At 46.1% G+C, this 13,244-nt stretch overlaps 1 protein-coding gene across 1 annotated transcript; it reads left to right on the top strand.

The window, feature by feature from the left end:
- Positions 1-1,569: 1,569 nt before the first annotated feature.
- Positions 1,570-2,580, top strand: LOC146036984 (olfactory receptor 6F1-like). Its single transcript, XM_083160809.1, has one exon. It carries the CDS (start codon positions 1,570-1,572, stop codon positions 2,578-2,580), a length of 1,011 nt encoding a protein of 336 aa, XP_083016935.1.
- The last annotated feature ends 10,664 nt before the right edge of the window (positions 2,581-13,244 follow it).

The following is a 13,244-nucleotide window of genomic DNA, read 5'->3' as shown; positions in this document are numbered from 1 at the left end:
TCCGAATGCACCAAAGCCACTCTACCAAGCCTTCGGTGCGGAGGATAAAGCCAGCTTTATAGAAGCCTATGAGCCGCTCTTCGCGGCGCTGTCAGAGGGATCCATCCCTGGTCCCTCCCAGGATGCCCCTCGGCTGGTGCCATCACCCGGGTCTCAGGCCTGGAAGTCCAGAGCCCACGCAAAGGACAGATCTTATCAGAATAACCGTCCTTTGCGCAGAATTTGGTTGTTATGGGCAACAGCCATCAATAGATCTCAGATCTTAGTAAATTGACCCCGGTGGGACTAACTCAGATTCAGTCCAACCTGTGCCCATTGTTGCATAGTACCAGTTTTCGGTACATGCTGTAGAACCTGTTCGGGTCCTGGAACATAGGGGTCCGATCAGACCTGATCGCACTCCTGCATTTTTGTAGCATGGGCAATTATCGTGTAAGCTGTTTGTGCGACGGGAGCCAGTGATGGCTGTGATTGACACCCGTTTTGGGGCGGTAACACAGCGTTTCCAGGAGTGTCCCAGAAAACCCAAGTATTCCTGGCCGTTGGGAAGGAGGGCCACTGACATCATCAGCAGCGGCCTCCTTCTCTCCACGGCCATCAAGACTTACTCAATGCTGCGACGTGAGGGAAAGCAAAACGATCTGTTTCAGACTTGCCGGATATGGAGAGAGGGAGCTGTGGAGACAGAGATTGGTGCTAGGAGCAAATAGGGACTAAGCCATTATTATGATGAGCTTTTTACTAGTTCCATGATACATGTCATGCTTTATCAATATCATCAATAAAGGTATTGTTGTGCCATTTATTGCTAGGCCATAATATCATATTTTAGCCACCCGTAACCTTTACCCAAAAAAAACACCACCTCCCATTTTTACCAAGTGGATTCTGGATTACTCTTTTTTTTCTAAAAGCTAGAAATAACAATTAGAACACAATACCTTCTTCTATACTGCAAGCGGTGGCATAACTATCAAAACCGCGCCCCCCCCCACCCCCAGTAAAGATAACAAACACCCAACCCTCCCCCCACCGCCGCCGCCTCCATGCCTTACTTTCTGCTGTCCTTCATTGCCAGGGACTCGTATCCGGCTCCCCTCCTGGCTTCTGCTGGTATGAAAAACGGACCATACCAAAATGTCCGCCCCATACAGCAGACAGTTTCAGAGAACAGTCTGCTGTATGGGGGCGGACATTTTATGATGGTTCATTTCAGCAGAAGCCAGGAGGGTAGCCGGCTGCGGGTCCCTGGCACTGAAGGACAGCGGAAAGTGAGGCACGGGGGCATGGGCGGCGCTGGCGGTGGGGGGAGGGGGGTGTTTGTTTGGCATTACAATAGCCCCGCAGACCCCTGGTGCCCGCACTAACACAGCGTCCCCCGTGACCGCGGAGTCTGCGGAGCTATAGTTACGCCACTGACTACAAGTAAAACCCATCTTTAAATAAATCTGTCTAATAAACTGTATATATCTACATTTGTGAATCATATAAACATGTTGTGACATTGTGGCAATAAATTACATTTTTTAAGCACTCCTTTATCTACACAATATCTATCTTTCAGGGATAATGGTAAAAGTCGACAATGGGACCTACAGTATTGCCTCTTCTTTTATCATTGTGGGGTTTGAAACCCTTCGGGAGCTGGAGTTGGTCTTATTCTGCATATTCACAACCATGTACCTCCTCACTGTGGGGGCACATTTCCTTGTTATTACACTGGTGGCTGTGGACCGCTGCCTCCACAAACCCATGTACTTACTTCTGGCCAACTTCTCCATGCTGGAGGTCCTCTACACCACTGTGACTGTTCCAAAAATGCTAGATGCCTTATTGACCCGACACAAAGAGATTTCGTCACCGTCTTGCTTGGCTCAGTTTTACTTCCTCTTTGGTTTGGGGGCTGCAGAAAATTGTCTACTGGCTGTGATGGCGTATGATCGCTATGTGGCCATCTGCCGCCCCCTGCATTATGCCACTGTAATGACTAGTAAGACCAGCATAAACTTGGCTCTTGGAGCTTGGGTTGGAGGTTTAGTGGCTGCCTCCCCTCCTGCTTTGTGGATCTCTACCTTGAGGTTCTGTTTCCCCAACTTTATTGACCACTTCTTTTGTGACTATGCTCCTCTCTTGAAGTTATCCTGCGAGGACACTGCGGATGGAGAGTTTGCTTTTATGGTCATGTCCTGGAGTGTTATTTTGGGCTGTTTTCTTCTAATCATGATCTCCTACACACTTATTATTCTTGCAGTCTTAAGGATCCCATCAACAGAAGGACAGAAGAAAGCATTTAACACCTGTGCATCCCACCTTGCTGTGGTGTCCATCTTTTATGGCACTGTCATTTTCATGTATATTCGCCCCACCTCCCACATCAGGTTTTCAGTGGACAAGGTGGTCTCTGTCTTCTACTGTGTGGTGACTCCACTGATGAACCCAATAATATATTGTCTTAGGAACCAAGAGGTGAAGACAGCTGTAATAAAAACATTGCGGATATTGGCAAGTAATTGGAATGATATAATAATGAAAGCATGGATGGTAGGACGTATCAGCTTTCCAGAAAATCGGAAGTTCTGATTTACAGGATCAGTGGAAAAAAAAACGTGTACATGGATATTTATAGGTTATAAGAATAAATGGGGATACATGTATTAATGAGTGCATTTGACCAATTATGCAATATATGTGAATAGGTGTAGATTTCGAGCACTAACTTAAGCAAAACCAACTTAGTTTTGTCTTCTAAATGATAGAATGCTTTAAGTCTACTAACTTAATCATTGACATCTTGTCTGTTCACATCCTATTCATATATCCCTTTGGTTTGAACGAAGCAAATGCATCACCTCAGTGTTGTCACCTGATAGGCTTTACATTCTCATAAATATTGGGGTAAATGTAATAATTATACGAATAGGAATTGCCGTATTTTTGGGACAGTAAATTTATTAAAAATGCAATTTTGTAAAAAAATAGATGAATTTCTGTATATGAATACACCTATTTTTTACGGGGATGCAGTTGAAATCCCGGCAGTCGGAATCCCGGCGTTCAAAATCCCGATGCCGGAATCCCGACCGCCGAAATCCCGACACTTTCTCCCTCCGTGGGTGTCCACGACACCCACAGAGGGAGAATAAATTAGTGTGCCAAGCGTAGCGAGGCACCGGGCCCGCTGCATGACGAGCACAGCGGGGGGGGGGGCGATCCACGTCCCCCCTTGTCGGGATTTTGGCAGCCGGGAATCCGGCGTCGGAATTTTGAACGCCGGGATTCCGACCGCCGGGATTCCGACCGCCGGGATTCCGACCGCCGGGATTTAACACCGATCCCTTTTTACGATTAGAGCTTAGTAAATTTCCCCTATTGGCTTTAAATGGCTTTCTCCATTGAACATAATTGTCCAACTTTATTTCATAAATCTCTAGAGAATTTTTTTCATCAGATTTAGAAAGTTCTTTTTGATTGTCAGGTCCAATAGCAGAAGACCGTAAGATTTTAGCTCAACACATTTACAGTAATAGCTTTATCACATTTTACCCAGACGTGGGCTTTATTAAAGAGTTAGTATCATGAACTGAGTGAAAAGTGAATTTGTCAAAACAGGTGTGAAGATTGCCAAGCAAACATTTCTATCCATCACAATGACCTGTAATGTTTACCTTATATAGGAAATACAATCTTTTTTTATATCAAATGTTTTACTTGAATTTATATAACAGATGTGAGCGCCGCAGATAGTTTTAGCAGAGTTGTTGGCACTCAAAGGGTTAAATACCTTAATTTTATAGGAGTAATATAGTATACAGTACATTCAATTACATAGTGCTCTTGATCAGGGAGGGCCACCGGCTGGTTGTAACTGCCAACACAAAAAACACATCGGCCCTTTCTGTAGGTGCTGCCCAAATGCATCTCAGCACATTTGCTAAACCTGCACAAAAGTTAAATATAAACAAACATAACGAAACAAACGACAACTAAAACTAATTAGATATACAGTAGGGCATAAAATGCCATCTCTATGTGTATCCTATTAACTTTTTATGCCAATCGTATATTATGGGAAATTGTTTGGTTCCGCGCTTTTTATGGAAGCAGCTCCTGTAAGCTTAGGAATATAGAGATTTTTATAAGGAGCGCTGGGTGAATTTTTTACTATGTGGCTGTAGTATATAGGTGGGGAAAGGGGAGGCTATGAAAAATTATGTTATGACAAGTGGTACCTGTAAGGAATTAAAATGGTTAATAAAAAATGTTTACACCCTTTTGGGGAAAAAAGGGTGTAAACATTTTTATTAACCATTTTTATTCCTTACAGGTACCACTTGTCATAACATAATTTTTCATAGCCTCCCCTTTCCCCACCTATATACTACAGCCACATAGTATAAAATTCACCCAGCGATCGTATATTATGGTTTTTGAATTCAATGTTGTTTTTTATGTTGTTTTTCATTATATGACAATTTTTATGTTGTATACCGATATAAGTATATGAGAAAATTGTGTCTTGTACATTGGATGTATGTTATTATTAAAAATAAATGTATCTATGAATTTTGGGAGGGGGGTGGGTGGGCAGAGACTGCGAACATCGAACCTGAATCAACCGCATAGTCCTTCCCATCGATCTAGCAGAAACTTCATATCATTGCTAAACCTCTTGCTTGTTTAAAGTGGCAATTGGAAGGTAGATTAGGTTGTGTGCCTACCAAATATGTAACTGTTATGCCTTCAGCAGTTAAGTCAGTGGAAGGGTCTAATATCATTTTGGACAATTTTCAAATTGAATATCATTAATGTAAAAAGGACAGCATATAAAACATAGGCAGTGTAAAACGATGGGCCAGCGCTGGCTATGTAACAAAGAGTTAGATGGTTCCCATCTCCTATATATTTGGCTACATCTGTCACTCAAAGTGGGTGTCTGTGTCTATAACGCTCTGTTCCTGGACTTTCCTCTTAATGTGTGATTGCCTTCATCTGTGCTGAACACCTTTCTGAGAAATTAGCATTGTGTCCCTCCTGGAGAGGGTCATGTTGGGAGGTATGTGACAGAGAACCAGCCCAGTGAGCCCACAGACAGTGCCAGACACCCACTGCCTTCCCATGTTGCCCAGCACTGCTACTCCACAGCCACCAGGTGAGCGCCCCCCTCCCGCGATTTGCGGCAACCCCCCCCCCCGCGCCCCCCCCCCCTCCCGCGATTCGCGGCAAAAACACCCGCTCCCCCGCGACCCCCCCTACCGCGATTTGCAGCAAAAACACCCCCGCGACCCCCCTTCCCGCGATTCGCTGCAAAAAGAACCCCCCCACGACCCCTCCCGCAATTCGCGGCATAACCACCACCCCGCGACCCCCCCTCCCGCGAATCGCGGCAAACCCTCCCCCGTGACACACACCCCCCCCCCCCCGATTCGCGGAAAAAACACCCCCCCGCGACCTCCCTCCCGCGATTCGCGGCAAAAAGAACCCCCCCGCGACCCCCCCTTGCACGATTGGCGGCACCCCCCCTGCGACCCCCCTCCCGCGATTCGCGGCACACCCCCCCCCCCGCAATTCGCAGCAGCCCCAGGATTAAATGGCACATGCAAAACACTGACATGGCTATGGTCGACAATGAAAAAGGTTGACATGAGTTTTTGAAGATTTATTTTTAATTTTTTTAATTTTTTCATATTCATTGTCATGTGTCGACATGGACACCAATGAAGTGGCACACTTATGTCAACATTTACATGTGTTGACCTTTCTGTGTTGATTTTTTCTTGTGGCGATTCGCGTCACCCCCCCCGCAACCCCCCCTCCCGCGATTCGCGGCACCCCCCGTGACCCCCCACCTCCCGCAATTCACGGCAACCCCCCACCGGAACCCCTGTGAACCCCGCCCTCCCGCGATTCGCGGCACCCACCCCCGCGACCCCCCCTCCCGCAATTCGCGGCACCCCCCCGTGATTCGCGGCAGCTCCAGAATTAAATTGCACATGGAAAACACTGACATGGCTATGGTCGACAATGAAAAAGGTTGACATGAGTTTTTGAAGTTTTTTTGTCATTTTTTGAATATTTTCATATTCATTCTTATGTGTCGAGATGAACACCAATGAAGTGCCACACTTATGTCAACATTTACATGTGTTGACCTTTCTGTGTTGATTTTTTTCTTGTGGCGATTTGCGTCACACCCCCCGCAACCCCCCCTCCGGCGATTCGCGGCACCCCCCTGCGACCCCCCCCCCTCCCGCAATTTGCGGCAACCCCCCACCGGAACCCCCATGAACCCCGCTCTCCCGCTATTCGCGGCACCCACCCCCCGCAACCCCCCCCCTCCCGCAAATCGCGGCACCCCCCGCGATTCGCGGCAGCCCCAGGATTAAATGGCACATGCAAAACACTGGCACGGCTATGGTCGACAATGAAAAAGGTTGACATGAGTTTTTGAAGATTTATTTCATTTTTTGAATGTTTTCATATTCATTGTCATGTGTCAACATGGACACCAATGAAGTGGCACACTTACTGTATGTCAACATTTACATGTGTTGACCTTTCTGTGTTGATTTTTTCTTGTGGCGATTCGCGTCACACCCCCCGCAACCCCCCCCCCCCCCCGCGCGATTCGCGGCACCCCCCGTGACCCCCCACCCCCCTGCAATTCGTGGCAACCCCCCACCGGAACCCCTGTGAACCCCGCCCTCCCGCGATTCGCGGCACCCAACCCCGCGACCCCCCCCCCTCCCGCAATTCGCGGCACCCCCCCGTGATTCGCGGCAGCTCCAGAATTAAATTGCACATGGAAAACACTGACATGGCTATGGTCGACAATGAAAAAGGTTGACATGAGTTTTTGAAGTTTTTTTGTCATTTTTTGAATATTTTCATATTCATTCTCATGTGTCGACATGGACACCAATGAAGTGCCACACTTATGTCAACATTTACATGTGTTGACCTTTCTGTGTTGATTTTTTCTTGTGGCGATTTGCGTCACACCCCCCCACCCCCACAACCCCCACTCCCGCGATTCACGGCACACACACACACCTCCCCCGCGATTTTCGGCACCCCACCCCGTGACCCCCCCTCCCGTGATTCACGGCACACCCCCGCGACCCCCCCTCCCATGATTCGCCGCAACCCCCGCCCCGTAACCCCCCCTCCCGCGATTTGCGGCACCCACCCCCGCGAACCCCCCTCCCGCAATTCGCGGCACCCCCCCCGCGATTCGCAGCAGCTCCAGAATTAAATTGCACATGGAAAACACTGACATGGCTATGGTCGACAACGAAAAAGGTTGACATGAGTTTTTGAAGTTTTTTTTTTCATTTTTTGAATGTTTTCATATTCATTCTCATGTGTCGACATGGACACCAATGAAGTGCCACACTTATGTCAACATTTACATGTGTTGACCTTTCTGTGTTGATTTTTTCTTGTGGCGATTCGCGTCACACCCCCCCCCCCCACCCCCCCCGCAACCCCCACTCCATCGATTCACGGCACACACACACCCCCCCCGCGATTCTCGGCACCCCACCCCGTGACCCCCCCTCCCGTGATTCACGGCACACCCCCCGCGACCCCCCCTACCATGATTCGCCGCAACCCCCGCCCCCATAACCCCCCTCCCGCGATTTGCGGCAACCCACCCCGCGACCCCCCTCCCGCGATTCTCTGCAATCCCTCCCCTCCCGCGATTCGCAGCATCCACCCCCCCACAACCCCCCCTCCTGTAATTCGCGGCACCCCCCGCGACCCCCCCCTCCTGCAATTCGCGGCACCCTCCGCGACCCCCCCTCCCGCGATTCGCGGACACCTAAGTTGCAATACAGGGCATCTTTCATACAACTCTAACCATATTTCTCATATACAAACGTTCACAAATTAAGGGGGCGCAGCCCCTTACGACGGTGTGAAGAGCGCCCGTAGGGCGCGATGAATCACCTAGTTGATAAAATATATTTATTAACTATAATAATATAAAATGTAAAAAGCAATCAAATATAACTAATACAAAAGTCACTTTGACCAGTTTTCTGATGGCGCTCTATAAGTAACTTGCTCATGAGGAAGCCGGAAGCTAAAATTATCCGGGGAAACGCGTTGAGCTATAAACATTTTATTCTTCAGTGGGACGTTGCCATCTCCCTGTGATCCATATTCTACATTCCATCTCCTGAAGTTATAGAGCGCCATCAGAGAACTGGGGAAAGTGACTGACTACTCATTTGGGTACCTAGCCCAATCCCTAAAATCACAACAGAGGACATGTGGCTGCCATCAGGAAATTTCAACAATTGGGAACGCTTTACCCTTCTGCAAAAAACCAAAGGGACTACACCCTTTATTCCCAAAATTTCTCTAGAATACCAGCGGATCTCTCAAATGGTAATATGTTGACATTCCTTACCCAGTTGTACCAATAAGTGACTCATTCTATTGAATCTTTACAATACATACCAGAGATGATGTCACAGATGTGACATTTGTAACAGTTTTATCTGATTTTTATATATTGTGTTTACATTTGTATTAGTTATATTAAATTGCTTTTTACATTTTATATTATTAGAGTTTTGGGGACTGACCACCCCCGCCGGCTGCTAATAATTGTGCACCATACAATAACCATTGGTCAAAACATGGGCAGTGCCTGGTTCCACAGTAGTTCAGTCTGTTGGTTGGGAACAAGTTTATGTTTTATTGTCTTATAATATCTTTCAACCTTCCATTCATGTTGTTGGTGGTAAGGTGTATGCAACTGTTAATTGATACCCAAATTAGCACACATACTTTTATTTAAAATTCCATAAATGTGGGTGTCTTGATAAGAGGAAACAATTTGGAGCGTCCAATACCAACACACAACTCCTGTATCAATATCTGTGCTGTTATACTAGCGGGTATGGATCATAAGGTTGTCAACATGTCTGAAGGTCGACATGGGTTCAGGTCCACAGGGTAATTAGGTCGACATAAGGTCAACAGTCAAAAGGTCAACATGGGGTTGTTCACTTTTTCCCCAAAATGTCGAAACAATCGACATGAACACTAAAAGAGTGCACTGCATCCCCTCACAAGGCTCCCTGCGCCATTATCCGGGCACACTATTTTATTTTCCCACCATGCCCAAGTGGATAATAGGGCATGAAAAACTGCTTGTTGGCACATGTCATCTCAAAAAAAAGTGAAAAACCCCATGTCGGCCTTTGACTGTTGACCTTCATGCATGTTGACCTTCAGTGGTCCACCCAATGTATGTTGACCTTCCTCTTGTCAACCTAGTGACCATATACCATATTGCTAAATTGGTGGATATGCTTCTACCTAGCCTAAAAACATGACCAACACCTAATAATACATGTTGTAACATTTTCACCTTAAACCGAGTACACACTAGATGACATGTTGTCCAATCGGTACTTATGTAGTATCTGGGCTGCCGATTTCTAAATCGGGTCGGATCGGGAGATCGCATCGCATCGCATGCGACCATGCGATTCGATGCGATGCGATGCGATGCGATGACCCGATTTTTCCATAGGAATCAATGTTAAAATGGACTGAGTCCATTTTAACATGGAATTCAATGGGAAAAATGGGTCCTTTTCATACCCCTACTATCCAAGTGGGCATGGAGTTGGATATAAACCTGTGGCGAGCGTAGCGAGCCACCGAGCCCGAAGCGTGGCGAGCGAAGCGAGCCCCGCGAGGGGACGAATACCGTCCCCTCGCGGGGCTCGCTTCGCTCGCCACGCTTCGGGCTCGGTGGCTCGCTACGCTCGCCACAGGTTTATATCCAACTCCATGCCCACTTGGATAGTAGGGGTATGAAAAGGACCCATTTTTCCATAGAAATCATTTTAACATTGATTCCTATGGAAAAATCGGGTCATCGCATCCGATATCCGATGCGATGCGATGCGATGCGATGCGATATCGCATCGCATCGCATCTGATTGTATGCCTTAACTTAAGGCATACAATCAAAAAATCGGCAGCCCAGATACTACATAAGTACCGTCCAATCTGTTTGTTTGGACCAACATATTGGCACATCATCTAGTGCGCACCCACTCTCGCGAATCATCAGCGAAATCCTATGTCGGCCCTACATGCAGGGACGATGGGGCAAGTTAATGAGTATACACTTGCTGATGATGGCTCCCCGCCGGGTCCTTTTGCTGTCAATTTCAGACTGGGTACACATCATCTAGTGTACCCCCTTATGTCACTAACGATGCGCATTCCCGTGGGTCTTCATCGATATCCTTCTTTGGCCCTACAGGCAGAGAAGATGGGGTTAGTTAGAGAGTATGCACTTGTTGATGCTCGCTTCCCACCGGGTCCTTTCGATGTCAGACTGGGTACACATAGTGTGTACTGAGCTTTAGGGAGTTGGATGAGGGCACTCGGTAGTACATGAAAGGGTTCTTCAGTAGTTTGAAGATGAGAAGACTCTGTTTGTATTGTACTAGTCTATTTGGGTTGCATCTCAAGCAGATGAGAACATCTTTGCTAAGTTAAGCAAAAAACTTTTGAGTATATATCTTATCAATAGATGTTTATACTTCCATCTGAAAACGTACTGTAGAGGACCATCTAATTGCATATTGTTTAGCCCACGGCTTAGCCCCCCCCCCCCCCCCCCCCACACACACACACACATACTAATACTGCTTTCACATTGAATAAATGTTTAAGACCTGGTATTTCGAAAAAGTATTTAAAACGGGTCTGAGCCACTAAATCCCTTTCACATTGCAGGTGAAAAACTTTTTAAATAGCATTTAAGTACCATTCACATATTCAACCTGTTTAACCCCCATGGAACATGTTTCAAGCCATAGAAATAGAGCCTTTCACATTGCATAAAAAAAGGCTCTGTAACGGGTAGGACACTGCTTTTTAACCATTTAAGAAATACCGGTATTTCTTAAACAGTTAACGCACCCTGGAGCTTTCACACTGCAGTTCCACCCATTTTAAAAGGCAAAAAAAACCCGGCAATATACCGTTTAAGAGCTGCAGTGAGAAACTGGTATTTATGGTTGCCTCCCAAATGTTAAATGTCACAAATTTCAAAAATAATATAAAGAAAATACTATATTTTTTGTATTATTTGAAACAAAATTACAGGGGAAGCACTGCCTCCTCTGCCCCCCTTGACTGCATGTCCCTGGCAAAAACTCATTGTACATATAAATACTGAAAAACTATAAATGTAATGTTCTTGGCTTAATGTGCAAAGAAATTATTTATTATTTATCCCATTACTTGTCCACCAAACAGAGGTATTGAAAATGTTTTCCAGTAAGTGATAGCTGTTAAAAGAGCATTTGTTTAATAATCATTGCTATGGTAACCTGATTGAGAGCCTCATAGGGGCATTAAACCTTTGAGTGCCAAGGAAATTTGTCAGAATAGGCGTGAAAATTGCCAAGCAAACCTTTTTTATTCATCTTAATGACCTGTAATGTTACCTTATACAGGAAATATAATCTTTTTTCACACATTTTTTTATTTGAATTCGTATAACAAATGAGAGTGACACTGATATTTTTAGTGGATATTTTGAGCATCTCTCACACGGATGTTGGTACCCAAAGGGTTAGACCAAAATGGTTCCCCTTGAATGCAGATGCATTGCTCCCATGTCTACTGTGTGTTGCCTCAGTTATACGAGCCAGATAGATACAAGTGACTGTTAATACGGAGCATTCTGATATTAGTCAGAGATATTCAGTTATTAATGTAGATGTACCCGACACATTTCGACCATGATGGATAACAATTATGTCTAGAGCTGGTGCCTTCATGAGAACCCTTCCTAGCAGTTAATACATTAATACCATAGGAAAAATGTTGTTAAAACATTCACTTGGGACCCCTTTCAATTGTATTGCTAGTTTCATTAGTCTATACCAGTGGTTCTCAAAGTCAGTCCTCGGGCATACATCCTAACTGTCCTATTTACTTGCGGAATGTCCCCCCGTTTTCAGGGACGTTCCCGCGTCCCTCCCGGTGCCGGCAGTGTCCCGTGGTGGTGGTGGTGGTGGTGGGGGGGGGGGGGGGTGCAGTTGGTAATAAGTCCCGCCTTGCCAATAAATGTGCACACTGTGCATATGGATGTGCACGGATACATATACATTCACAGCTGTACAAAATGTCCAAAACCCATCGTAACAGGCTCACATCGAGTGATTGTTACACTGGGCACCAGGGGCTGGCTGGCAACTTTCAGCCTGGGGGGCAAGTCCAGAGCACTGGCCCATAAGTAACAGCGTTAAATTGAGGGGTTTTCTTATTAATAAAAAAGATTAGGCCTGGAGTTGATTATACCAACTGGAGTATAATATTAACAGGACACCACAGGCTGCTCCCCCTGTATTAAAAAAAAAAAACAGGACACCACAGGCTGCTCACCCTGTATAACAACACCACAGGCTGCTCTCCTTGTATTATAATAATAATAATAACAACAACAAGACATCACAGGCTGCTCTCCCTGCATAATAACAGGACACCACAGGATGCTTCCCTGTATAATAACAGCATACCACAGGCCTGCTCCCCCTGTATAATAATAACAAAAAGAGAACACCACAGGCTGCTCCCCCTGCATAATAATAACAGGAGGGCACCACAGGCTGCTCCTCCTGTATTATAATAATAATAATAATAATAATAATAATATTACCACAACACCACAGGTTGCTCCCACTATATAATAACAATAACAGGATACCACAGGCTTCTCTCCCTGTTTAATAATAATATTACCAGGACATCACAGGCCTGCTCCCCCTGCCTTGCTCAACCTCTGTCCTCAGCAGTCCGCCCTCTGCCTTCCGTCCGCCGGCTCTTCCTCCAGCAGATGCACAGGTTGGTGGCGTTGGCGTCATGACGTCACCCCCCGCTGCGTCTATCACTGCCAGGAGGAACTTAACACACGGCCCTCCCCTCTGGACATGTCATCAGGCGGCCATGTTACTGTAGCCGTGGCCACATTCTGAATGCCCTGGCTACAGCAGAATGAGCCGAGGTGAACATCTATCTCTCCCTCCCTTTCTCTATTATATATGTTTTTTTTTTTATTTAATTGATCCACCCGCAGACCTGGAGTTCCTGAACCTATTTTTCCAGAAAAATAGTACTGCTGTTGGTACTAAAAACAATAAGACAATAAATACCAACACTTCATTCCAAGTAAGTAAATTTCTGCTTTTATATTTATG

The sequence above is a fragment of the Crinia signifera genome, chromosome 9 (genome assembly GCF_055691185.1).
Source record: "Crinia signifera chromosome 9, ASM5569118v1, whole genome shotgun sequence".
NCBI classification, from domain to species: domain Eukaryota; kingdom Metazoa; phylum Chordata; class Amphibia; order Anura; family Myobatrachidae; genus Crinia; species Crinia signifera.
Note: the sequence above shows the minus strand (reverse complement) of the source record. Positions and strands in the feature narration are given on the sequence as shown.